The sequence below is a fragment of the Hydra vulgaris genome, chromosome 03, assembly GCF_038396675.1.
Source record: "Hydra vulgaris chromosome 03, alternate assembly HydraT2T_AEP".
NCBI classification, from domain to species: domain Eukaryota; kingdom Metazoa; phylum Cnidaria; class Hydrozoa; order Anthoathecata; family Hydridae; genus Hydra; species Hydra vulgaris.
The window spans coordinates 17131385-17157898 of NC_088922.1; the positions used below are offsets into that span (position 1 = coordinate 17131385).

General features: G+C 27.9%; 1 protein-coding gene across 3 annotated transcripts in view; it reads right to left on the minus strand.

Moving 5' to 3' along the window:
• LOC100213595 (DNA polymerase zeta catalytic subunit) overlaps window positions 1-26514 on the minus strand; it is a 76876-nt gene that overhangs the window by 10498 nt on the left and 39864 nt on the right. For 2 of the 3 annotated variants that reach the window (XM_065792501.1, XM_065792502.1), the window contains exons 11-20: window positions 18963-19062; window positions 16450-18591; window positions 16294-16333; window positions 11550-11655; window positions 10140-10504; window positions 7996-8118; window positions 7345-7857; window positions 6977-7231; window positions 2178-2260; window positions 1732-1893 (exon numbers count right to left, since the gene is read on the minus strand). In XM_065792501.1, coding sequence (XP_065648573.1) covers window positions 1732-1893; window positions 2178-2260; window positions 6977-7231; window positions 7345-7857; window positions 7996-8118; window positions 10140-10504; window positions 11550-11655; window positions 16294-16333; window positions 16450-18591; window positions 18963-19062 — 3889 coding nt within the window. Of the gene's footprint in view, window positions 1-1731; window positions 1894-2177; window positions 2261-6976; window positions 7232-7344; window positions 7858-7995; window positions 8119-10139; window positions 10505-11549; window positions 11656-16293; window positions 16334-16449; window positions 18592-18962; window positions 19063-24496; window positions 24620-26514 lie in introns of all 3 variants that reach the window. The other variant, XM_065792500.1, reaches the window with a different exon arrangement.

The following is a 26514-nucleotide window of genomic DNA, read 5'->3' on the forward strand; positions in this document are numbered from 1 at the left end:
TCAACCAGACAAATACTAGCATTATGAACAAATCATTTTTCTTTGATTTTGGTTTACATGATTCCAGTATGTTGTTGTGATTCAAACTTTTAGGATGAAATAGTTAAAATTCTATACTTGGATGAATTTAATTGCAAATGAAAACTAACATGGTTCTATGTGATTTCCATGGAAACTAACGTGTTTATGATTCTATGTGATTTCTGTGGAAACTAACGTGTTTATGATTCTATGTGATTTTTGTGGAAACTAACGTGTTTATGATTCTTTGTGACAATAATAAAAGTTAAAAATAAAGTGTTTTTCTCTCTTTTAAAATGTTGAAGAAAAACCATTTCTGGTTTACTAAAAACAACATTTTTAGTCAATCAGAATCCCTTTCTGCATTAACACATCCTAAAATAGACTAAATCAATGTTAAAGGATTGATGCATAGAAATTGTTTACAAACTTAGTTACGGAAAAAGACCCATAAGGTTCTGTCAATGTTTGCATACAAAAATCACCAGATCTTTGTCTACAACAACAATAAAGTCACAAATTATTATTGTCGAAAAAAAAGAACCAAAATGCTGACTGTTGTCAGAGATAAATAATGCAAAAGGTAAAGTATTTCATTCTTGATTATATCTAATTTACGCTGTTAAGATGACTTTAATATACATGCTAGTTATATTGAACTAAAGTATCGTTATGATAATCTTAAAAAAGATACATATATTGTAATAAGTAGGGTTCTTACAGAGATGGTATGAAAAAGCCAACTGACAATTTATGTCAATTTACTTTTTATTGCACTGGTTCTGACTTTGCCAGTGTGTTCACATTCCGAATCTTACATTTTGTAATCAATTGACAACTTTTTTTTTAAGAATAATATGACTTATACAAAAAAGCTATAACACCTTGTCAAAATAATTTTTAAATAATTACTTAAATTTAAACACTTTAAATTCTGAGAAGAAGCTGGCTCAAAACACTTTAAAATGATTATAATAAAAACTTGTGTTGTTTTTAATGTTTGACTTATCAAATTCTTTTAAACAAAATAGCTTTATCAAAATCTTTCATAATATTTTCTGCATAATAAATAAATAAATTTACCTTTAATATCTTTATTTAGCGAGTTAATTAAATAAAAAGTAAATTAATTTGTTAAAGATCAGAATATTTTTTCATCTATGCTTTTGTGATAGAAAAAGTAGTTTTCTTGCCTTCCACATTTTAAGATTGGTTTTCTTATTTCGATATTATAAGATTTCTTCAAGATATGGACATCTTGCATTTATGGTAGCTTTAATTTTGAGTTGAAAGCTAAATCTTGCTCTCTTTAGCAGCAGGCACAATCTTTTTGGGGACAATAATTTAAAATGATTGACTTCATTCTATGCACAAATCTTCAGTGGTTGTTTAGGGCAATCTTGTCCTAAACAATCACTAAACCTAAGTTCAAAGTAGAAGATCCCAAACTTTCCAGCAAAAAAACTTGTTTTCTTGTATTTTCATTTCCCTCCATTTTTATCTCTAACTTTTTATTTTCAACTTTTATTGTCACTATTTTTTTCCTACTTAATATGCAAAAAGTTTCATGTATATCAACTTAAAATTAAATGTTAGTTAGATTTTTAAAAACAAAATTTGCATATAAATTTTAACAACAGTTAAGTTTAGCGAACTTTTGAGTTTGAAAAAATTAATTTAAAAAGAATATTTTTTAGCAATTTAACTTACTCTGCACAAAGTTTAACTCTTCCAATGCACGTCGAAAAACAGTAATTGTAAGCAATTATAATGGATGGATACAATGATTGAAAATCTAAAACAATTACAGGATCAACATAAAAACGCGATTCTGGCTCCATAACTAGTGGAATACACTCAGGAGCAGACATTCTAAAAAAATAAAAAGCATCTTCTAAAACACTTTGGAAAAGATATCCATTTTTTTTTAAAAAATTATATGCCAAAGATCTGACTGTTTTAAGACTAGTTAAAACATTAAAGTTTTGAGGAGAGCTTCCGAAATTCTATTACCATATTTATAAAAATATTTATATATTGCAAAACTATAAAGTTACTTATAAATTATGGTGCATAAACATGATACAAAATTATGATTAAAAAAAAAGATCTAAACTTGAATTATTTCTAAAAAAAGTTTCCCACAACTACAAAACCTTGCTCTTTGATGAGGACTAGGTGACATGGGAATGAAGTTCATTGGCTTTGCAATTCTTAACATCATTGATTCGACTCGAAACTAAATTCATTCATAAAAATTAGTAAGATTATTTAAATTAAAGATATATATATGAAAACCTCAGTGGAAAAACCAGCATTGTCACATTTAAAAAGTTTTGAGAAACTATTTATTGATCATTCATAAAAAGTATTTATATAAAGCAAAAAAAAAAAAAAAAAAAAATAATTTTTAGTAAAAATTATAAAACTTTCATTTTTAATTAAACTTTAAATAAGTTAATCAAAATACAGTTTTTTTTTCTCATCTTAAGTTTTCTTTGCTTATATAAATACTTTTATTAATGATCAATAAATTCTTTCTCAAAACCTTTTAAATGTGACAATGCGGGTTTTTCCACTGAGGTCTTCATATATATTGTTATTAAATAGTAAATAAATATATATTTTATATTATTTACTATTTTGTATATATATATATATTATTAGTAATTAGAAGGCTTAAAAAAAATAAAATTTCAGACAGTCAAACTGATTCTAATATGAGTAAGTTTACTATTCAGTTTTATCTTAAGTTGGCATTTGTTTAAGTTTTTAACACAAAAAACTAAACAAATAACTAATGTTATTTGATGACAAATTTATATACATGTGTGTTAAGTTATAAAACATCAAAAACAGCATCACGCTAACTAATTTTTCTTTTTTGTGATATTTCGGTCTAATTTGTATAGACCATCATTAAACGTAAAAAGAAATAAAAAGAAATGTCGTAAAGGAAATGTTGCTTAAACACTTAATACATGTGTGTATATTTCACTATATTTTATATTTCTCTGTATCTCTATGTATATTTTCTCTTAGAAAAAATAATTAAAATAAAAAAATTCTGCAGGAAGTAATCGAAAAAAATTGATTATGCTTCTCCATGTTTCTTTGTTTAAAGTGTTTTGCTTCTGTTTTTTATTTATATTTTATATTTCTAAAATTTGTTAAGATTGTTTTTAAATTAATTCATCTTTTTTATTACCTTAGATTAAAATATATGGACTGACATTGCCTCATATTTTTAACAAGGTTGTGGATTGTAGTCTGCATTCTTTTTTAAACTAAAAATAAATGTTATTAAATATTGTTTTATATTTTTGATAAATATCTAAATTCATTTCATAATCAGTTTGTATTTTTTTTGTCATACAATTTGTAACTTATATAACATATAAGTATATTATACAGTTATCTATATAAACTTATAAAAAAATATGGATATATCAATGAATCTTAAATCAAAATATAGTACTTTTTTATTTTAATTATTGTTTTCTTGAAAGTTTTAATAAAATTATTTTTCAGTATTGACCTTAAATTTAAACCATTTGTTAAACTAATTGAGTTAAATTCTAGAGGTCTATATATCATATATATTTTTTAAAGTAATTGCATTTGATTTTGTTTTTAATATATCACTTTACAAAAGACACTTTGCATTACTCTTTTAAATAGTTCTATAAAATTGTTTTATAGCTGAAAAAAATATATAAAACAAATATTTAAAGTATTCAAAACAAAAACTCAACATTGAGTTTTTGTTTTAAATATATATTTAATATTATATTTGTTAATAATGTCCAAATAATATCTTTGTTAATAGGATTGCAGGTCTTGTTTACGTTCATTTAAATATTATCATTTGATATTCATCTCTTTACAGATTTTTTTTACAGATATCTACGAATCTCTTAAGAGATCTTAAAAATATGGTTTTACAACTTTGGAATATTATTTTTATATATTATATAATTTTATGCTTTTAATTGTTTAATTTAGTTTTTTTTTTTTTTTAAATAATTGCGATATATGAAAGTTACTTATTTTTTAGAGTAGTAAGTAATTGTATAGAAAAAAATTTTTAAAATTCTTTTACGTTTATTTGTTGCTACAATAGTAATACTACTATTAATATGTTTAATGATAATATGGAAGTTGAAATGTATGATATTAGATTCAAATGTAAGATATTATGTATGATATTAAATTCAAAAAAGTTATTAGTAGAAATACTAATAGATGACTTTAAAATAATTGTCATCAACTTAAAAGAAATAAATCAAAGTTGAAACTAATAGTTGTCAAAATATAAAAAATGAAGAAATTAATTTGAACCTATTTGGGACAATGTGGAGGAGTTAAAAATAATTGTAATAGAAATAAAAGAGATAAGCCTAAGTGAGATGATATTAATCATCTACAAAATGTACCAAATGCTGCTAGAAAACTAAGAATGCAAGAAGTAATACTATCCCAGATTACAATTATTTAAGAGCAATGAACCAGATTATTTACCCAAGACGTCATCTATAAGTTATATTGAGTATGTCAGTTAACTTAGATCCTATAGTTTATACACTTTTTTTTCCAAGAGGTATGCTGTTTGGCATAATCAATTGGTGTACAACCTTGGTTGTACACCAGGAACATGCAATACTGGTTAGAAATGGAACATGCAACACTGGTTAGAACATGTTGAAATATGTAACAATGTTGGAGCATGCAACACTGGTTAGAAATCATGTTAAATTATCTCAATTTAACAATTATTGACTTTTAGTAAGGCAAAACTCCTGCACAATACTTTATGGAAAGAAACTATTTCCATAGATCATCCAGGTCGTATTTTAAAAATCCAGAAAATTGTTTGGGTAAAATATCCGGAACATATTTTCCTCCTAACTTTGCTTTTAGCTGAACTTCCCTTAATTTTTTTATAAGTGATGAAAAAGATTAAAAAACAAATATATTACAAAAATATATACCTAAACTTTTATGTATAGAAAATGTTTTTGATATTCGGAAAAAATAAAAGTTGAAAAAAATATCTGGAACTCCAGAAATACCTGGAAAAAGATAACTCCTGTATTTCAGCAATATGCTGTTGATGCATTTGTTAAAATTGAAAGCAGTATTTTGCTTTCATCAGAAACAACCAAAACAAACTGAGAAGGGAGCAGTATGATGTCTTACATGAACATGTAAACAATATTAGAAACAACCATAATTTTAGACCAGGGCGTGTTATAGTTTGCCATCAACTTATGTAGAAAAAAAGAAAATTTTGCTATATTTAAAAAGCATATTATACCAGATCTTTTTATTAACTTTGCCTGCAATGTATTATTTGAAAATGTATTTTTAAATATTACTTATTTAAAGTTTCCAATAAGTATGTTTACATGTGGAGTATAACAAACATTTATAGTTTATAAAATGTATTTATGAAATATAATATGTTCAAAGTTTATATTTATTAACATTCTGTTTTTTCTATGTTTTAAAAGTGGTGTTACTTAACAGTGTATAGAATAAAATTGTTACCCTTGCCAATCAGGCGATGTTACTAACTTATGGTATTACTTATCACCATTTAGAGCCAGGTGGTCTTAATTTATGTTATTTATTTTTTATTTAAGACACTTTAGAACTAAGACTAAGTATGAATCTTTCTATAATTAGTATCAAAAATTAATTCTAGAAGTTGTTAAATTACATACCTCTATCTTTTATTTTTGGAAGTTACCAATTTAAATTTCTTTTGGAAGTTACCAATTTAAAATTCTTTTGGAAATTAACAATCTAAATTACTTGAACCCATCAGATAGGTACTATCTCTTAAATTTTAATTGAAATACAGCTTTACATATATCTAGTTTTTATTATAATGTTCATTTTGTCTCTCCTCACTTTCAGATATTCTACGATATCACAACTGATATGTTTAAGATTATTACAATAACTAATATAAATAACTGATAAATTTTCATATAACTGATTTAGCTACTCTAAAATTAAATCATTTTATAATTTTTTTTAAATTCAAAATTAATTGTATTCTTTTTTTTAGTTGTCAATGTTTTATTAATTAGCATAATGTTGAAACATGGTTTTAATTTTGTAAAATTTTATAGATATGTGAAATTTGCTGTGTTAATCAATAGTCAACAGTTATGTAGAAACTGCAATTCTAAATCATTCAGGTAAAAATAATTTAGTTTACTAGTAACATTACAAAGCCAATTTTAATTGTTCATTAGGCTATATATATTTTGTGCTACTATATTGTTTTTGTCATTGCCATTAACAATAATAACTTTAGTTATGTTTATAATAATTTGTTGTACGTCTTTATTTTTTTTAACACTGGAAACTCGCTTTAATGAAGGTTTATTATTAGAGGGGAGCATTGTTGAAACACTGTTATTACTAAGCTCTTATGTATCTCTTGGTACCATAGTCGATTACAGCCATGTATGAAAAATGTATCATGAGTTGCTTACTAATTCATGATTTATAAATCCCAGTTGTTCTTACAGATTTAAAAACTTTTTTTTAGAAAATATCGTTCTGATGATTCAGCACTTTAAATGTATAAAAGTTTCAGAACATTAATTGTGTTTGATGCAGAACTTCTTTTTTGAATTGAACAAAATAAATGTAATTTTTAAATCTAAATGTTCATTGATTTCTACTTGTGAATCTCATTAATAAATAATGATAAATTTTGATGAAAATATGAAACTCAACTGACTATTAAAACCTTTAGATTATTTTTTAAATATTTTTAACAAATACTTTTAATATATATAACAAATATTTTTATTATATATGAATATTAAAATGCAATTATAAATTTTATAATTTTCATTAATAATATATAAACTAAAATTGATATACTACTATTATTGAAATAAAAAAAAAAACTCTGACAAAAAAGTTATATAACCTGCGAACCACGAGAAATAACTGAGTAGAATAAAATTCCAAATATTCTTGCCAGTTCGCTTGTTCTATTTATAAAATCAATTTGATCCAATAACCTAATGTTTCCTTGACACCGTTTTAAATAATAATCAATAACTCTCCAACGTGAACTATTTGTAAGCCACCATTCAGACAAACTGCAAAAGGAATAAGCAGCAACTCGTTGATGACAAATATGATAAAATACATTTTCAAAAGTGTATATTTGCAATGCAATCTTAAAAAAAAATTAAAATAGTATTAAAATTAACTTTTTATTAACCAATTCTAATAAAAACTTAAAATATACATTTGTTGTAAACTTCATAAAACTTGACCGAAACTAGAAACCTCGCTTCTCATTATTCTCCACAGATTTAAAATTATCCTTCCAGTAATTTCCATAGAAACGAGCTGGCCAAACCAGTTGTCTTCTTGATCTTTTTGAACCTTTTTGGAGTAAACTTCAGTACTACTAATACGAGACATAGCATGACACATGTTATAATTTAGAGCTGCTGCTCTTTCAATTAAATAACCAATTGAAAGCATTTGAACCTCATAACCAACAAGAATGTCAGGATCATGCTCTTGTATAAAAGAGCTAAATCCTTTTAGCATAAGCAGCTCATCACTAAAACAGTGAGTTGATGAAATAGCAATACCAGCTTTCTTCAACAAATTAGAACTATTTTGGTAAATCATACAGGTATCAGTAATAAACACTCCAGAAACATCAATGTTTAACAATTCTTGATGCATAGTGTAGAATATTAAAATTATAGGATCAATAGTTGGATCAGGTCTAAGATTTCTTCTTGTTTGAATATGAAGCTCAATGCTAGCTATTGTAAGAGATTGATTCTAAAAACACGTAATAGCAAATAGTAAGCAAATTGAAGTTATAACTCTTGTTAAATTTAAGGTTTTCAAAGAAATAATAACAAAATGTTTATTAAAACCTACAAAATAAATAACAAAAAGCTTAATAAAACAACCTACAAAATGAATAGCTTTTGCATTAGCAATGTTTTGCTGGGTTGTCTTGAATGCATATGTATTATTAGGTGTAAATCCTTCAATATCGGAAGAATTGATGCCTTTAAAGATGGTTTTCTTATGACTCTATAAAATATTTAAAAAAGTTAAGTAAATAATAACAGCATTGGCAATAACAACAATATTAATAATAATAACAACATTATATATATGTATATATATATGTATGTATATATAAACTAGATATTTGTTTAAACTCTGTAATATAGTATTAAAAGCTTTAAATGTAAACATTAAACTCAATATTATTTATATGAAGGTATAGTATACATGTATACATATTTAGACATGCATGTTATAAACACTGCATCCCCGACTTTTTTAGAAATATAAATTATAAAAAAAAATTTGTTTTTTTTGATGTAAAAGAATTTCTTCATATTCACATTCAAAGACTTAGGCAATGTATGTTATCAACAATTATCTATCGCTATTTCAGTATAACTTTTATACATAGTTGCTAATATTTAAAATATAATATTGCTACAAAGAGTTTCCTGTGTTACCACAATCAACAGTCAAGTAATAAAATACAAATTCTGCTACAAATTTGCCCCAACCAAACCCTCAGTCGATGTAGCAGCACTCCCTTGCGAGTCAGGCTATTTGTCAGTCGATGTAGCAGCACTCCCTTGCGAGTCAGGCTATTTGTCAGTCGATGTAGCAGCACTCCCTTGCGAGTCAGGCTATAAGATAGTCGATGTAGCAGCACTCATTGCATGATTTACAGTAAAAAAAATAAAAATAAAAACATTTTATTAAAAAAAATAAAAATAAAAACATTGTTTATATTGTTAAATGTAATTGACCAGAATGTTTTTAAAAACATTCAGAATGTTTTAAAAAACATACTGGTCAAATAAATTTGCGTTTTTGCGGCTTTTAAAAAAAACAATTAATTTGTAATTAAATTATTGGTTTTTACTTTCTGACAACACGCAAATGTTGGACGAAAGTCAAAAGTAATTAAAAGTGATGTATGTGTAGGCATAAGAACCACTTTTTTCCTTTCGCTCTTCCCAAAGACAACAAACTATATATATATATATATATATATATATATATATATATATATATATATATATATATATATATATATATATATATATATATATATATATATATATATATATATATAAATAATATATATATATATATATATATATATATTCAACATTCTTTTTTTAACTAATTGTAATTTTATTTTGAATTTTTTTTTTCATAAAAACATTTATAGCTTTTAGAAACATAAAAAGTGAGTTATCAATTTTTCTAAAAAAATCCGCCTGGCTTCAATTTATTATACAAATTTCTTATTTTTGAGGTTTTATTAATTTATTTATTTCAAAAACATAAACTAATATGTAACTCATTATTTGTTAAAAACAAAACAAAACAAAAAAAGAGAATGCTTTCAATAAAATAATTATTAGTGATGTACTGTTCAGTACATCTCTAATAATGCCAAATAAAACAAAACAAAATGGCATATTAAAATAGAGTTGCAAGATTGTACATATATCAACAATGAGTTTGGAATTTTGCATTTACTTTAACTGATGAGTTAAATTACAGCAAAAAATTAATTTTTTATTTTCTTTTTTATTTCTTGATAAAAACTGCACTTAAAGTCTGCACTTAAAAACCTAAAATTTGACACAAAAGCAAAAATAAATTCACAGGAAAAGATAATTTATGCAGCTAATTACTTTTCCTAAAACACTGATAACATCAAAATATGGATATATGTGCACATTTATTGAATGTTAGTACTTTTTTTTTTTTATCCACCTCCTCAAGTCCAAGAAGGCCACGACAGATGAGGAGGCTACTTAATAGTGGTTATAACCCTCTCTCAACTCTATAACTCCGAAACATGAACCTTGACGAACAAGGCCGCTGCACGGAGAAGTATGCAAGTAGTATGCAGGGAGTTAGAATCTACATGTGGTTTTAATGAGTTCAAACAGCATCCTATCAATAAAATTAAAATATTATTATTCTATCATATGGCAAACTTGGTACTTTTTAGGTACCATATATAAAGATGGTTATAAAATTTCCATGATAAAAATTTACTATCATGCCTGAATTTCATCAACTTCAAAAGCAACTATTGGATCTTTATCACTAAAAAAACCACATGGAGTAGATATTTCAGGTTCATTTGAATTCTGCAAAGAAGGTGATGTTGCTAAAGCTGGAAACAAACATGCATTCTCTATATCAGGATTAGCCTGAAGTGATTCTTTCTGTAAAGCATAATCAACATCTGGTTTTAAAGATTTTGCATGAATATGAGATTTTATCATTGGACTCTTGCATTCTTTTTGATTGTGTAACCAATGTAGCACTGCAGAATATTTAGGTGGTTGCAAACATGGTGTTATTACTACTATTTTGCTTGAGTTCAACATATCAGCCAGTAATGGATGTGCTTGATCATACCCACCTTTAAAAGAAAGAATAAAATATATGTAGATCTAAAGTTTAGTTTCAATGTCTAAAATAAAAAAAAATTTTAACATTTAAAACTTTTATACTTCATTTTTGTACTAACTCTCAACAAGGCTGCTGGCCACACCTGCTGGCCACACCTGCTGGCTACACCTGCTGGCCACACCTGCTGGCTACACCTTTTTAAAGAATTTACAAGCAGTTACAAGTTTACAAAAATTTACAAGATTAAAAAGATGTAGAAATAGTAAAAGAATTGAAAAAGAACGATAACTGAGTCAGGTCATGGTCAGTTAACTCATATTCATCTAACCCATACATGTGGTTAAGCTTAAATTTGGTTGAATAACTGACTAAGAATAGATCTAAGTATGTAGAACAAGAGATCACTGTCTGATTATGCAATCATAAAGTGATGGTTTTTTATCATAAGAAAGATTATTGTATTCTTATATAAAATTTCTTAGATTATTTAATAAGATATCAAATGTATATTGATTAAAGTTACAAAGACCTAATACCTAATTATTAGAAATTAGTAATAATAAATTTTTAAAAACTAGTTAATTGACTATTTGCAAGTTAAAGTTTCAGTAATTAAATTTAAATAAAGTTAAAAACTAATTGAATGTTAGTTAAAGTTAGTTTAAAATTTTAATTAAAATTAGATGATATTTAAAAGAATGAAGAGATAAAAAGTAACTCTAACAAACACACATTACTGAAAAAAAGTATCGATTACAGCGTGTTGAATTCTATTAATTTAAATTAGTCTAATCCTAGATTTTAAGTATATTATTAGTTATATTTAAATATATTTAAAATAAATTTATAGATGCTGGAGTGGTTAGAACGTCTAAGAAAAGCTCATCCTGTTTAATGAATTTCAATTGTTTCAACTGTTAAGAAAAGCTCATCATGTCTAATGAGTCAAAGAAAAAGTTCTTTGTAAATTATTCATCCAAGACAGCAAAATAAATGATGTAAATAAACAATTCATAGATTACTAAGTTATTATATATATATATATAAAATCTTACTTGGAGATTTAAATATATCAGATTGTAGTTGCTGAAGCTGATTTTGTTGTAAATAATCAAGAGTCACAAGAGGAAGGTTTGTGGAATATTTTGGAAGAGTTTTTACCTATTTTTAAAAATTTTGAAAACATTAACTGATTGTAATTTAATTTTAACTAAGATATTACAAAAATAACATAAAATACTAAATTAATAGTAACCAAAAAAAAAAAAATTATTTACAAATAAAGCTCTTAAAAAGCTGGGGAAGGTCTGTTGTTAAGCAACTGTACGAGATAAAAAACTCTGACTTCGTTTACAATGGGTTTAACAAATAGTTAAATAACTTTTGACATTTTTTAATATTGACTAATAATCAATTAACTTCATTTTTACAATGGATTTAATTACGTAAATAATTTTTAAAAACGATTATTATTAATTCAGAGATTTGGGAAATGGAATCAGAAGTAAAAAAGGCTATAAAGAGAAGCAACTTTAGTAGATGCTAACTGCAATCATTTTATATATATATAACTATATATATATATAACTATATATATATATAACTATATATATATATATATATATATATATATATATATAACTATATATATAATTATATATATAACTATATATATATATAACTATATATATATAACTATATATATATAACTATATATATATATAACTATATATATATAACTATATATATATATAACTATATATATATAACTATATATGTATATATAGTTATATATATATTTAAAGTCATAAGGTAGTTAACTCAATAAGAGTGAGAATGTAGTATTAGACTAGTGGTAGAAATTTCTCCAACATCAAGAGCTTTGAGGTCAAATCTAAGTTATGCCTCTGGAAGTATCACCTTCAACCTGATTCTTTGCACAGAAGTCTTGTTTAACAAGTTTTGTTTTTCAAAGTTCAGACAAATAATGTTAAAAAAAAGAAAAAAAAAAAAAGAACGACTAGCATCCTTGACAGAAGTGGCCCTTAGGAAAGTCAGTTTATAAAAAAAAGTGTTGTCACTCGTCAATATAAGAATATCAGGAGTAACTGTCAATATAAGAAACAGGAGTACATAGTTGTTTCATCAGCAAATAGATCAAGAAATAAAACGATATAAATTGTAAGAATAAGTAGTAAGAAGACAAATAGTATATATTTAATAAAATACTTTATTAAAAATTTTTTAGTCAAAGCAATCTCTAGAGTTATTAAGAAATTTTTAATATTTTTAGTAATTTAATTATTTTTTAGTAAGTTGAAAAAAAAAAAAGATTTAGATAAACTTTTGATTTGTTTAGAAATTATTGAAAAGAGTTCTGAAGAACACTCTTCCAACCAAAAACCTTTGTAATAATGCAGCAGAACTCAACCTTTGTAATACTGCAGCAGTACTCAACCTTTGTAATACTGCAGCAGTACTCAACCTTTGTAATACTGCAGCAGTACTCAACCTTTGTAATACTGCAGCAGTACTCAACCTTTGTAATACTGCAGCAGAACTCAACCTTTGTAATACTGCAGCAGAACTCAACCTTTGTAATACTGCAGCAGAACTTAACCTTTGTAATACTGCAGCAGAACTCAACCTTTGCAATACTGCAGCAGAACTCAACCTTTGTGATACTGCAGCAGAACTCAACCTTTGTAATACTGCAGCAGTACTCAACCTTTGTAATACTGCAGCAGTACTCAACCTTTGTGATACTGCAGCAGAACTCAACCTTTGTAATACTGCAGCAGAACTCAACCTTTGTAATATACAGCAGAACTCAACCTTTGTAATACTGAAGCAGAACTCAACCTTTGTAAGACAAAGCACCAGAACTTAACCTTTGTAATACTGCAGCAGAACTCAACCTTTGTAAGATAAAGCAGCAAAACTTAACCTTTGTAATACTGCAGCAGTACTCAACCTTTGTGATACTGCAGCAGAACTCAACCTTTGTAATACTGCAGCAGAACTCAACCTTTGTAATATACAGCAGAACTCAACCTTTGTAATACTGAAGCAGAACTCAACCTTTGTAAGACAAAGCACCAGAACTTAACCTTTGTAATACTGCAGCAGAACTCAACCTTTTTAAGATAAAGCAGCAGAACCTAACCTTTGTAATACTGCAGCAGTACTCAACCTTTGTGATACTGCAGCAGAATTCAACCTTTGTAATACTGCAGCAGAACTCAACCTTTGTAATACTGCAGCAGAACTCAACCTTTGTAATACGCAGCAGAACTCAACCTTTGTAATACTGAAGCAGAACTCAACCTTTGTAAGACAAAGCACAAGAACTTAACCTTTGCAATACTGCAGCAGAACTCAACCTTTGTAATACTGCAGCAGAACTCAACCTTTGTAATACTGCAGCAGAACTCAACCTTTGTAATACACAGCAGAACTCAACCTTTGTAATACTGAAGCAGAACTCAACTTTTGTAAGACAAAGCACCAGAACTTAACCTTTGTAATACTGCAGCAGAACTCAACCTTTGTAAGATAAAGCAGCAGAACTTAACCTTTGTAATACTGCAGCAGTACTCAACCTTTGTGATACTGCAGCAGAACTCAACCTTTGTAATACTGCAGCAGAACTCAACCTTTGTAATATACAGCAGAACTCAACCTTTGTAATACTGAAGCAGAACTCAACCTTTGTAATACTGAAGCAGAACTCAACCTTTGTAAGACAAAGCACCAGAACTTAACCTTTGTAATACTGCAGCAGTATTCAACCTTTGTGATACTGCAGCAGAGCTCAACCTTTGTAATACTGCAGCAGAACTCAACCTTTGTAATATACAGCAGAACTCAACCTTTGTAATACTGAAGCAGAACTCAACCTTTGTAAGACAAAGCACCAGAACTTAACCTTTGTAATACTGCAGCAGAACTCAACCTTTGTAAGATAAAGCAGCAGAACCTAACCTTTGTAATACTGCAGCAGTACTCAACCTTTGTGATACTGCAGCAGAATTCAACCTTTGTAATACTGCAGCAGAACTCAACTTTTGTAATACTGCAGCAGAACTCAACCTTTGTAATACTGAAGCAGAACTCAACCTTTGTAAGACAAAGCACAAGAACTTAACCTTTGTAATACTGCAGCAGAACTCAACCTTTGTAATACTGCAGCAGAACTCAACCTTTGTAATACTGCAGCAGAACTCAACCTTTGTAATACACAGCAAAACTCAACCTTTGTAATACTGAAGCAGAACTCAACCTTTGTAAGACAAAGCACAAGAACTTAACCTTTGTAATACTGCAGCAGTACTCAACCTTTGTAATACTGCAGCAGAATTCAACCTTTGTAATACTGCAGCAGAACTCAACTTTTGTAATACTGCAGCAGAACTCAACCTTTGTAATACTGAAGCAGAACTCAACCTTTGTAAGACAAAGCACAAGAACTTAACCTTTGTAATACTGCAGCAGAACTCAACCTTTGTAATACTGCAGCAGAACTCAACCTTTGTAATACTGCAGCAGAACTCAACCTTTGTAATACACAGCAAAACTCAACCTTTGTAATACTGAAGCAGAACTCAACCTTTGTAAGACAAAGCACAAGAACTTAACCTTTGTAATACTGCAGCAGAACTCAACCTTTGTGATACTGCAGCAGAACTCAACCTTTGTAATACTGCAGCAGAACTCAACCTTTGTAATACACAGCAGAACTCAACCTTTGTAATACTGAAGCAGAACTCAACTTCTGTAAGACAAAGCACCAGAACTTAACCTTTGTAATACTGCAGCAGAACTCAACCTTTGTAAGATAAAGCAGCAGAACTTAACCTTTGTAATGCTGCAGCAGTACTCAACCTTTGTGATACTGCAGCAGAACTCAACCTTTGTAATACTGCAGCAGAACTCAACCTTTGTAATACACAGCAGAACTCAACCTTTGTAATACTGAAGCAGAACTCAACCTTTGTAAGACAAAGCACCAGAACTTAACCTTTGTAATACTGCAGCAGAACTCAACCTTTGTAAGATAACGCAGCAGAACCTAACCTTTGTAATACTGCAGCAGTACTCAACCTTTGTGATACTGCAGCAGAATTCAACCTTTGTAATACTGCAGCAGAACTCAACCTTTGTAATACTGCAGCAGAACTCAACCTTTGTAATACACAGCAGAACTCAACCTTTGTAATACTGAAGCAGAACTCAACCTTTGTAAGACAAAGCACAAGAACTTAACCTTTGTAATACTGCAGCAGAACTCAACCTTTGTAATACTGCAGCAGAACTCAACCTTTGTAATACTGCAGCAGAACTCAACCTTTGTAATACACAGCAGAACTCAACCTTTGTAATACTGAAGCAGAACTCAACTTTTGTAAGACAAAGCACCAGAACTTAACCTTTGTAATACTGCAGCAGAACTCAACCTTTGTAAGATAAAGCAGCAGAACTTAAACTTTGTAATACTGCAGCAGAACTCAACCTTTGTAAGACAAAGCAGCAGAACGCAAGCTGTAAAAGATTGATAAAATTTAAAATATAAAATCACAGATTAAATAGAAATTAGCTTAACACACAAAAATAGATAGTACATTATAGGAAAAAATGTTAAATTTAAATAAAAAAGATTAAATAAAAAATTCAATGACAAACTAACAACAAATAATAAAAATAAACATTGTAGAAATTACAGACTCATTAAAATAAAAAATAAAGACTCATTAAAATAAAAGTTACGCAAATATGTATTTATAAAAGTTCAATTAATACTTTTGTACTACAACTTGGATTGTTCTTTTCAGTTACAGTTCTAAAAGTTAAAAAAATTTTGCAGAAAAAAATAATTTCCAATATTAAAGAAATGAAATTTATTAAAGTTCTTTATATTTTATATAAACTTAAAAAAAATATCAAAGTAAATCTCACCCAGCTACATCCTTTTTGTCACTATAAAATGGCGCCTCATAAATTATTTCCTGGAGATTATTTTTACTTAGTGTACTTAAAACTTTGTTATATGAAGGTGGCTTCTCAAGGGGAGTATATATATAGTAATTCATTGAAAAGGTAAAATTTGATGAGCAATTTTGAACAGAGGAAACTGGAAACTGAAGTCTTTTGTGACAAGTTTTTTTTGTATTTTCTAAATAATTTTGCTGACTACTTTTTGTTGAAGTTTTATCTGCAGAATCAATAATATCTAAAACCCCAACTTTTGTAAATGGTAGTGTTGTTTCATTGTAACTTGTGTTGTCTTCCTTATGAAAAAGTGTCTTGCATTTGTTACTATTAGTAAAGTCAATTTTCAAAGTATTGTTATTATAGTTCAAGTTCATATTTGGAGAACATAAGTTTTTTGAATTGTTGGCCTGCTCTGATGGAACCTGTTTTTCTAAAAAAATATTGCAAGATTCAATTGGAGAATAGATATTAATTAGATCTTTTTTAAATAGAGAAGCCTCTTTTAATGTTTCAGTTTCAATATAAGATTTAAATGTGTTCAATTTTTCTTTAAGAACAACTGTATTGTGTGAAAAATCTGCACCATAATTTGATTGGTTGAAATCTGAATTTTGTACTTTTAACCAACAATCTTTAACGCTGGTTTCTAAAACAGATGTTGCAGATAATGTTGCATGTTTTTCAATTAGTGCTTCAGGTTCTTTATTACAATAAGATGAAACTTTTAAATTAATATTTAAAGTATTGTTCCTTATTTCTTCATTTAAACTGGTTTGCATTGTTCCTACATCATTTGAGCAGGTTTGCTCAGAACTTTTATAATTTGAGCAGGTTTGCTCAGAACTTTTATCGTTTGAGCAGGTTTGCTCAGAACTTTTATCATTAAAGCAGGTTTGCTCTGAACTTTTATCATTAGAAAAGATTTGCACTGATACTACATCATTCGAGCAGAATTGCTCTGAAATTTCATCATTAGAAAAGATTTGTTCTGATACCACATCACTTGAGCAGGTTTGCTCTGATACTACATCATTCAAGCAGATTTGCTCGAATACTTTATCATTTGAGCAGGTTTGCTCTGATCTTTTATCATTTGAATATGTTTGGTTGGTATTTAACACTTGTTCTTCAATAAACTGTGAAGAAGAAATTAAAGTAGAAGAATGGTTTTCTTTAAATGAAGTTAAACTTGTTACACCTGTCAGCATTATCAAGTTTCTTGAACAGTCAATTTCTCCAGGGCTTTCTGAAATAAGACAATCTTCTTGATCTGTGTTATACTCAAAACTTGTTTTGATCTGATTCACATCTGAGTGAGTTTTATATTTTTTGCTTGAAAAATGTTTGTTAGTGGTCGATGTTAAATTATATTTCAATTTGTTTTTGGAGTCTTGAAGTTTTGAAGAAGAGCTATGTTGTTGTGTTATAGATTTGTCGTTGCACAAAACAACCTGACAATTTTTCAAGTTGTACTTTTTTTGCAAGTATTCTTTATTTTTAAAAAAGAACTCCGATTTCTCTGATTTTAAAGCAGTTTTTAGAGTACGTTTTTTTTTCTCCTGTTTTATATTTGGACTAAATTTTATCAAACAATCTTTCGAACATAACACAGGTATATCAGAAATTTCATGAGAATTTTTATTTCTAACTCGACTAGGATAAACTTTTGGAAAAACCAAGTTATCTTTTATAATATATTTAAAATTATCATCAACACAACTTTTTCTACATTCTAGAGAACTTTTGTTGGAGATATTTTTTAAAGTAAGAGAGGAGGTTGTAGAACAATCTAAGCTTCTATTAATTTCAAAGCTAGAAGATTTTTTCTTTGATTTACTTTGCTTTTTTAATTTTTTTCGTTTTCTTTTCCTTGAATATGATTGAAAATCCTCACTTGACGATTCTCTGCATAAATCGGAATTTCCATCCAACTGAGGAATAAAACTTTTTTCTTTATTTACTCTTGATTCATTGAAAACTATCGAATCTTTACTATTGTCGCATTTAATGCTTTTTATTGGTGAATTATTTAACATTTCTACGCATTGGTTTTCTTGATCATCAAGTAAAGGATTGCTCCACATGTAAGACTGAGTAGACAAAAATCTATAAAAAAAAAAGTATAATCCATTGTTCAAAGTTGAGTTATCAAAAATCTTTAACAAAAAATTTTTTAGAATCATTAAACTATAATAAAGCATTTTAAAAAAATCGTCTAAAAAAATCTAGGAAGAAGAATCTCGGAAGAAGGAGCGTCCGAAAAAAATCCTCATACTTTATTAGTTTTTTAAAAAGTTTTTAATAAATTTTAAACTGGCGTGTAGAGAACCCTAAGTTCTTAAAGAAATTCTAAAGTAGTTTAAATAAACAAACAAAAAACAGAGTAAAGAAAAGTAAATAAGAGTGAAAAAAACCAAATATAAAAAAAAAAATTTAAGAAATTATAGTTTATGATATCAACACCCAAAAATATTTACGAATTATCAGGATGGTTTATGATGTCATTAACTGTTTGGGACATCAAAATGCTTTCATTTTCATCATCATCATGTTCATCATCTTCTTCGTGACCTAAGCCTGAAGTAATTGTAAATTATCTTTAAATAAAATTTTAAATATAAATCGTTTTCATATAAAAAAACAAGGATATAAAAGCTTAACAATATCGAGCAATATAAAGATGATAAGAATATCTGTTAATACAGATAATAGATTCTTACATCATCATGTTAAGTTACATTAGTTCATTTACATATAGTTAACAGATAGTTAGACTATTATCTTAAGATGAATAACAATGTAGCTAAAATAAAAATATTAAAACCTAAATTATTTAAGATTTATTTATTGAGCTTTAAATTTATTTTTACTTTTTGTTTTATTTTAGTTTCAAGGATGTAGTAGATAATAAGTTGATAACAAGTAGATAATAGTACCATGGTTTTATCAGGCAGTTATTTCTAGTCATTGATTAAATAGTTCACTTTTCACAATTTTCTAAGTTAATCACTCATTAGTTTATACATTTAAAAGTCAAACTGTATACGGCAACTGTATATGGCAACCAAACTTGAGCACCAAATTCAATAAGCAGTATCACAAAAACTGTATATAGTATTTTAACTATACTTAACGCTTATTTTGTCTACAAATGTTCGTGAGAAAGTGACTGTAAAAAAAAAAGTGTGAGGGCATATTAAAAAAAAAGTGTAAAAAAGGTCGTAAAAAAAAAGTTAAATTATTAAAAGTCTTAATAATAAGTGAATGTTTTAGCATTATATTTTTTGATTTAACACTAATCAAAATTATACTAAAATGCCAGTTTTATATAAATTTTACATGATTGTATATGCCATTTAATTTAACCCAGATAGATAATATAGATAAGATAGATAATATATTCTTAAACATTTTTAATTATCTATTTACAAAACTGGCTAATTGCCTCATTAACTTAGGTGAACTCTAAGGTCAATATATGACGCTTAGAGACATATATATTGCAATATTATTATTTACATTTAAGTATTATTTACACTATAAGTCTTGTGAACATACTCCTCCCTTTTGATGAAATGATTAATATCTTTTGGTTCATTCCACTCAAGAGGACATAATTTGGTTATTGAACATTTTAAAATAACCTTCCCAGCTTGAAGATTAGCCACACATATTAACCTGTTGTTTTTAGCAAAAACCTCTGTTACTCGACCAAGTGGCCAATTGCCTCTTGAAGTATTTTCGGATATAACCAATACTAGATTGCCTATTGATAATTTACCCATTACGCTATGCCATTTTTTTCATAATAAGCATGCAACCATTGTCTGACCCAACAATGCCAAAAATGCTTTATTAATTCTTAAACTCGATGCCACCTTCTTGGGTTAAATGAAGTGGTATTCACTACATCCCTGCAAACTTACCACCTAATTGTCCAAATAAAAAAAGGTTCGGTGTGAGAGGTGTGCAGTCCTTGGGATCATTCGATTGGTAAGTCAGCGATATCCCTGTTTCCTAGTTGGGAATAAATCGCTTGTTATGCGGCTTTTATCATGATTTCATGAACTCCTCCAAAATGAGGGGCTGCTGGTGGGTTAAAATGCCATTTAATACCAACATGGCTTGTTGCCTCACTTATTTTTTCCCTTTTGCAATTCAGAAAATTTTGTAACTCTTTGTCATCTGCAAACATGTTGTTGGTAATGGTGCCATAACTCTGCTTCCCATTGTTTTATCTCTTCTCTTCCAGAAACTACTTAATCTTGGTAGACACCTCCACCAGAATATAATTTATATCATAGATATGCTGTCCTGCTTCATGGCAATCTTTTACAATTAACTTAGTTATGTGGTTATTTAGAGATATTCAGCATTTTTTAATCGACTATCACAACTTAACAAATTATTTTCATCTATTTGAGGAGATAATTTTAATAAACAGTTTTAGATATTCCTTTGCTACTCTTTAGTTGATTGTACTCTTCCGCATATGATTTCTTTTGAGCATTTATAACTAATTCTATTTCTGCATCATTAATTTCTTCTGTTGAGAGTGTTCCTGATGATGAACATTTTTCATTACAGTTGTTTAGGAACCTTCGATATCAGAAACCAGATTTCCGACTTTAGCTGGTATTTGCTGCTGATTTTTTCTGGTAGTATTTTACCCCAATCTTCTCCATAGTCCTTGAAATATTATTTTTGCTCAAATAACAAAAAGAGATAAAAACCCGAGTGGATCGAAGAGTTTTGAGGTGTATTTTAACAGCAGTCTTTTACTTATTAATGGTTCGGGTGGTAGAGTGTAATTAAATGTAAACATATCTTCGGCTGCTTTCCAAGATACGCCCAATGTTTTAACCGTAGGTAAATTTTCTATGTTTATACTTATCTTTGCTGCTCTTGATTCTTAAGGAATTATTTTATTAGTTTCTTTGATATAGAAATCCACTTTCTTGCAGTCATTCCAGCCTTTTTCCACAATTATTTAAGTTGGTTATACAGTTCAACTGCTTTTTCTTCAGTTTCAACTGAATCCATACTGTCATTCATATATGTAGACTTACTGAAGCAAGTAGAAACATCTTTTTATATTTCTCTGCATATTTTTGTATAAAAAACCGTGCTAGAAAAGGGCTGGATTGGCATCCAATTACCATACAACTATCGTAAATTTAAATAGCTCATTCGTTATTTTCTTTTAGATCCTGCCCGAGAAATCTGTGATATCTTCGATCTTTTTGATTCAGCTCAATTTGCAAGTACATTTCTGCGATATCACTCAGCAAAGCAACTGCATTTCTTCGGAACGCAACAACACAACACAGAGAGCTTGATACATAACCTTATTCAGCAAAACGCCCAGGCATTTTGCAGCAGAGTTGAAAACAATTCTGACTTTTGTGGCCTCCTTTTCAAATTTTACGACATTGAAGTGTAGAAGAATCCATTGATTTTTGTATTTATTTGTGATTACTTTTTTTATATAACCTTTTTTTAAGCAGTTCTGTATTGTTTCTTTGTAAATTTCTGCAAAAAGTCGCTTATCCATATTTATAAATCAATTTACTGACATTTCATAGTTGTTTGGTAATGATTTTGGATCCTCTTTCAAAGGAATGCCAATTCGATATCGCCTATCCACATAATTTATCGAATTTTGTGCTTGATTTAGGGCCATTTTATCTTCAACACTTCTAGGTTGCGATCCAATGACGGATAAACATTTTCGCTTTCCCAAAATGTTTTTAGAGTTTAATTGACTTTATCAACTTCAGAAATGCTTGTGCTCATTGTTTTGGTGTGGCAAGTAAAATAATATAGGCTATTGGATAACCAGTGCATCCTTTAACTTCTGTTTTGGACAAATGAAGTTTTGCCTTGTCTAATCTAATAAGAATATCTACAATTGTTTGCTGTCCCAATCTGCAAAATGGTATAGTTCTTTGGTGACTTAGAACTATACCATTTTGCAGGTATAGTTCTAAGTCACCTAAGAACTATACCATAGGAGGTAGGTAAAACTCTGTCAACTGTTAATACGTTTATCTTCTTTTTCAATTTGCCGTCAAAATACTTTCCTACGGGATTTCAACAGGCATTGTTTGAAAGGTGTCTACTCTACCATTGAGTACATTAACCTTAATTTCTTTCATCACTCCTTGTAATCCAAGTTCTGCAGCTACATCACTGTTTATATAGGTTTGGGTACTGGCATCATCCAATAGTGTTGACTTGTGCCGATCGCTGTCGGTTGGTTAAAATGATAGACAAAATTCTCATAGCTAGATAATGACTTGAGTTGTTTCTTCTTCCCTTTTTTTTTTTGTTCGTCTCTTCAAATGCAACAGTCTGTTATGAATTTTTTGACAGCCATCTATTCCATGATCTAAAGATCACGTTGGCAAACAGCAATAGCATAGACAATGAAATTTTGCTTGTTCTTATCTTTTATTAACTGCCATGGATTTGAATTTTTCACATGCCCAAACTGCATGTTTACTATCACAAATCTTGCACATTTTTGTCGCATCATATTTGAGTTTTTCTCCAAAGTAAGACAGGAATCAACGCCAAGACAAGTTCCTCCAAAAGAAGTAAGTGACCTAGGCCCCAGCAAAACTATAAGATTTAGCAGGGCTTGATAGCCGGCGCTAGAAAAAAATTTATAATACTTTATATATTATAATTTTATGCTTACATTTACTATTTAGTAAATACTGGCATATATTTATGTATTTTAAAACTCTAATTTACTGCCAACAAGATTGTAAGCAAACACTATTAAATTATGAGTTACTTTAAAATAGAAAATAAGTAAAAATACTAGGAAATAGTTGACTGAAGACTTGTAGTTGTAGGTTGTGTATAAAAGTTGTAGGTTGTATATAAAAGAAAAACATGAAGATGGCTAAGAGTTATTTGGCTTTTTTGATGTGCAAGGAAAAAAATTGGATTAATAAAAGTTTTTATAGCATGAAGGGACAGATACAGTAAAAGGATGCAACTTGTTGAATAATAAACAAGCTAGAAAGAGTTTTGGTTTATCGTAATAGAGATGATAGCTTGTTTGAGCATTGACCATGATGGTACTTATAGAAATAAGAAATGCAACCTTACAACGATGGGAGAGTGGCTCAAGCTTGGCAGATAAAGCAGGTCTAATTACATTTACAATATGCTTTTAGACTTTGTCTGAGAGTTAGAGGGTTGTTATCCGTCAATATAGGAATGCCACTATTATTGCAATATTTTTTTGCAGTAAATAATAAATAGTTTTGTTGTGTAACAAAAATTGTGGATTTTATGTCCAGAATTTAAACCCATAAGCCACAGCAAGCCTTAGGCTGTTACAGAAGAGAGATCAGATTAAAAATCAGCCGTTCGTTGTATGTAATAAAAAAGTGAAGATTTTTCATTAAGACAAGAGTATAAAGTTGAGTTGTCACAAATATGGTTCAAAGTTAGATTATATAAATGAACATACAGATTTAAACTTTTCCGTATTATTATTACATCCTGTATCATTAGTATATAAACAAATAAAGTTTTTTTCTACTTTTTGGTTTACTGAAGTTTTTCTAAACTGATTGCCACTTTTTTCAACATTCATACTAAGAAGCAATGTTTTTATTAAACAACAAACACCAATAAAAATAATTTTCTTTTTCAAATTTTTTCTGCATTCTATTACTGCATTTACTACTGTAAGTTATTTAGTGTGTTGTCTCTTGAAACAACTGATTTCATATTACACATTTTTAAAACAAATACCAATTTTATATTTAGCTTTTTAATAACAGATGATTAGTCATAGACTATCAGTCTTTGACTAATCATCTGCTATCATCTATCCTTTTGCTAATCATCTACCATTTTGCTGCTGTATTTATTTTTAAAAACTTTTTTTTTTTTCTGGCAAGAGTTTTGCTTCAATTAACATTTTATTTTTTGTTTCAAAATATTAAAACAAGTGTTACATGATTGGTATATATTTAGTAAAAGTAACCATTATTTATTAAACTTGTTTCAGATAGAGCAGAAAGGGCTTCTAAGCTGTTATGGAGCTCCTCTTCCTCTGCCATATTTAAAAGTATATTAACCAAACTTTGGTCAGCAGTAGAGTCAAGTGCTGAAAATTAGAAATTACTAAAATAAAATTTGCATTAAATAAAAAATTTAATCATTTAAATTTAATAAAAAATTATTTCAACATACAAACAAAAATATAACTTTTTTTAATGACACTACTTAGGTCCAAATATGGTTCAGGGATAAAAATTTTTACACTGGTATCTAGAAATACTTGACTCTATTGTACTGGGGCATTCAAATCTTACTTCAGCAACCATGGGTGTTTCAAGCGCCTAACCTTAAAATTAATTCTATAACTTTTTTTATTCTATTAAATGGTATATATATAGGCCTAAATATTAATCACAGAAATAGAACTAAGTTTTTAAAACAGTTTTCAAATTAAAAAAAACCTATTCTTGATCCTTAGGGGTAAACTGCCATAGCACTAACTGTAATGGCTCCTACTTAATAAACATTTAAGATTTTAAAACGGTAAATTTAATTGAAAACATTTAAACGCTTAAGTAACAAATACTTTAAAAACCTGTTGAAAATTAACAACTACTTTCCGAAGCAATCAAAGATTGATAGAAAGCTTTTTTGGCAACAAATTACTAATTTTTAACTTTTACTTTAAAAAATCCACAGATAAGATATATCCAAAAAATTTATTGCTTCTACTATTGTATGCAATAAAATTGCAAAATACTCTAGTTTTGAAAATTAACCTAACAATCGTATTTCTATTTTTTTTTTGCAGTTAAAAAATCTAGGTTAAATACACACTACAAAGATGGATTTAATTACTCACTGACAAATCTAAATGGTGGGAATTATAATTTCTGCACTGAAAAATTTTTATAAATTTTTGAGCTTTCCTGCTGGGTTAATGTATTGCTGTGGAGATTATTACTTTTTTCTTTTAATTAGTTTTTAATTTTTCTTTCAACTAGTTTATAATTTTTCTTTCAATTGAATGCATTTTTAAAATATATGCTTATCATATATTGTGTACAAAAAATATCTTTAAAGACCTTTATAAGACTTTATTTGTTACAAAAAAAAATTACTATTATAGAGTCATAGTTGGTTTGTGTTAAGAAACAATGTCCTACTATATTCAAAACATTTTTCATGCACCACTAAAAAACAAACTTTTTGATAGCAAATAATTTGTTTTTTTCATCTATTTCTGAAGATTCTACTGATGTATTTCTGAAAATTTACACACTCCTTTTATGTCAACCCTATATACAACATTTCAACATGTCAACCCTATATATAACACTATCAACCCTTTATATAACATTTAAAAGCATAACAAAAATTAACAGAGTAGGACTACATCTATCAGAACATGTAAAAAATTATTTGGATGACATTTTTGTTAGGGTGGAAGGGTTTTTTGGTGCATCAATTTGAAAAAACCATATTTACTAATTTAAAACTTGTTAAATTTTAAATAATAATTTTTAAAAATTTTTTTTAAAAATTAGCTTTAAAAGAGTTGTTTATTCTGAATCTAATGTATTTTTATTTTATTATGTTTTAAAATAAGGAAGTTATTTGATAAAAACTAAAAAAGGTAATTCTCTACTAAAGTCAGTCAATAATTAATAAATAATAATCGATTATTTGTGGCAAGAAGTAACTATTAAGTGTTTACTTCTTTAATTACTTTGTAAAGAAGATGTTGGAAATGCTTTGAAACATAATTGAGGAATTTTATTAAAAAAGTGTGGATTTATGTTCAATGTACAAATATTGACATTGATTGACAGAAATAAAAGTAAAAACACAGGTCACTATGGAAGTAAAAGGCCAACAGCTTTATCAGTTAAAACTGAAAAGTTATTGATTCATTTAAATTCAATGTTTTAGCAACTGGGATTATGGTTTGACACAAGCCGATATAATTTCTATTGTTCAACACTATTTAAAAAATACAAA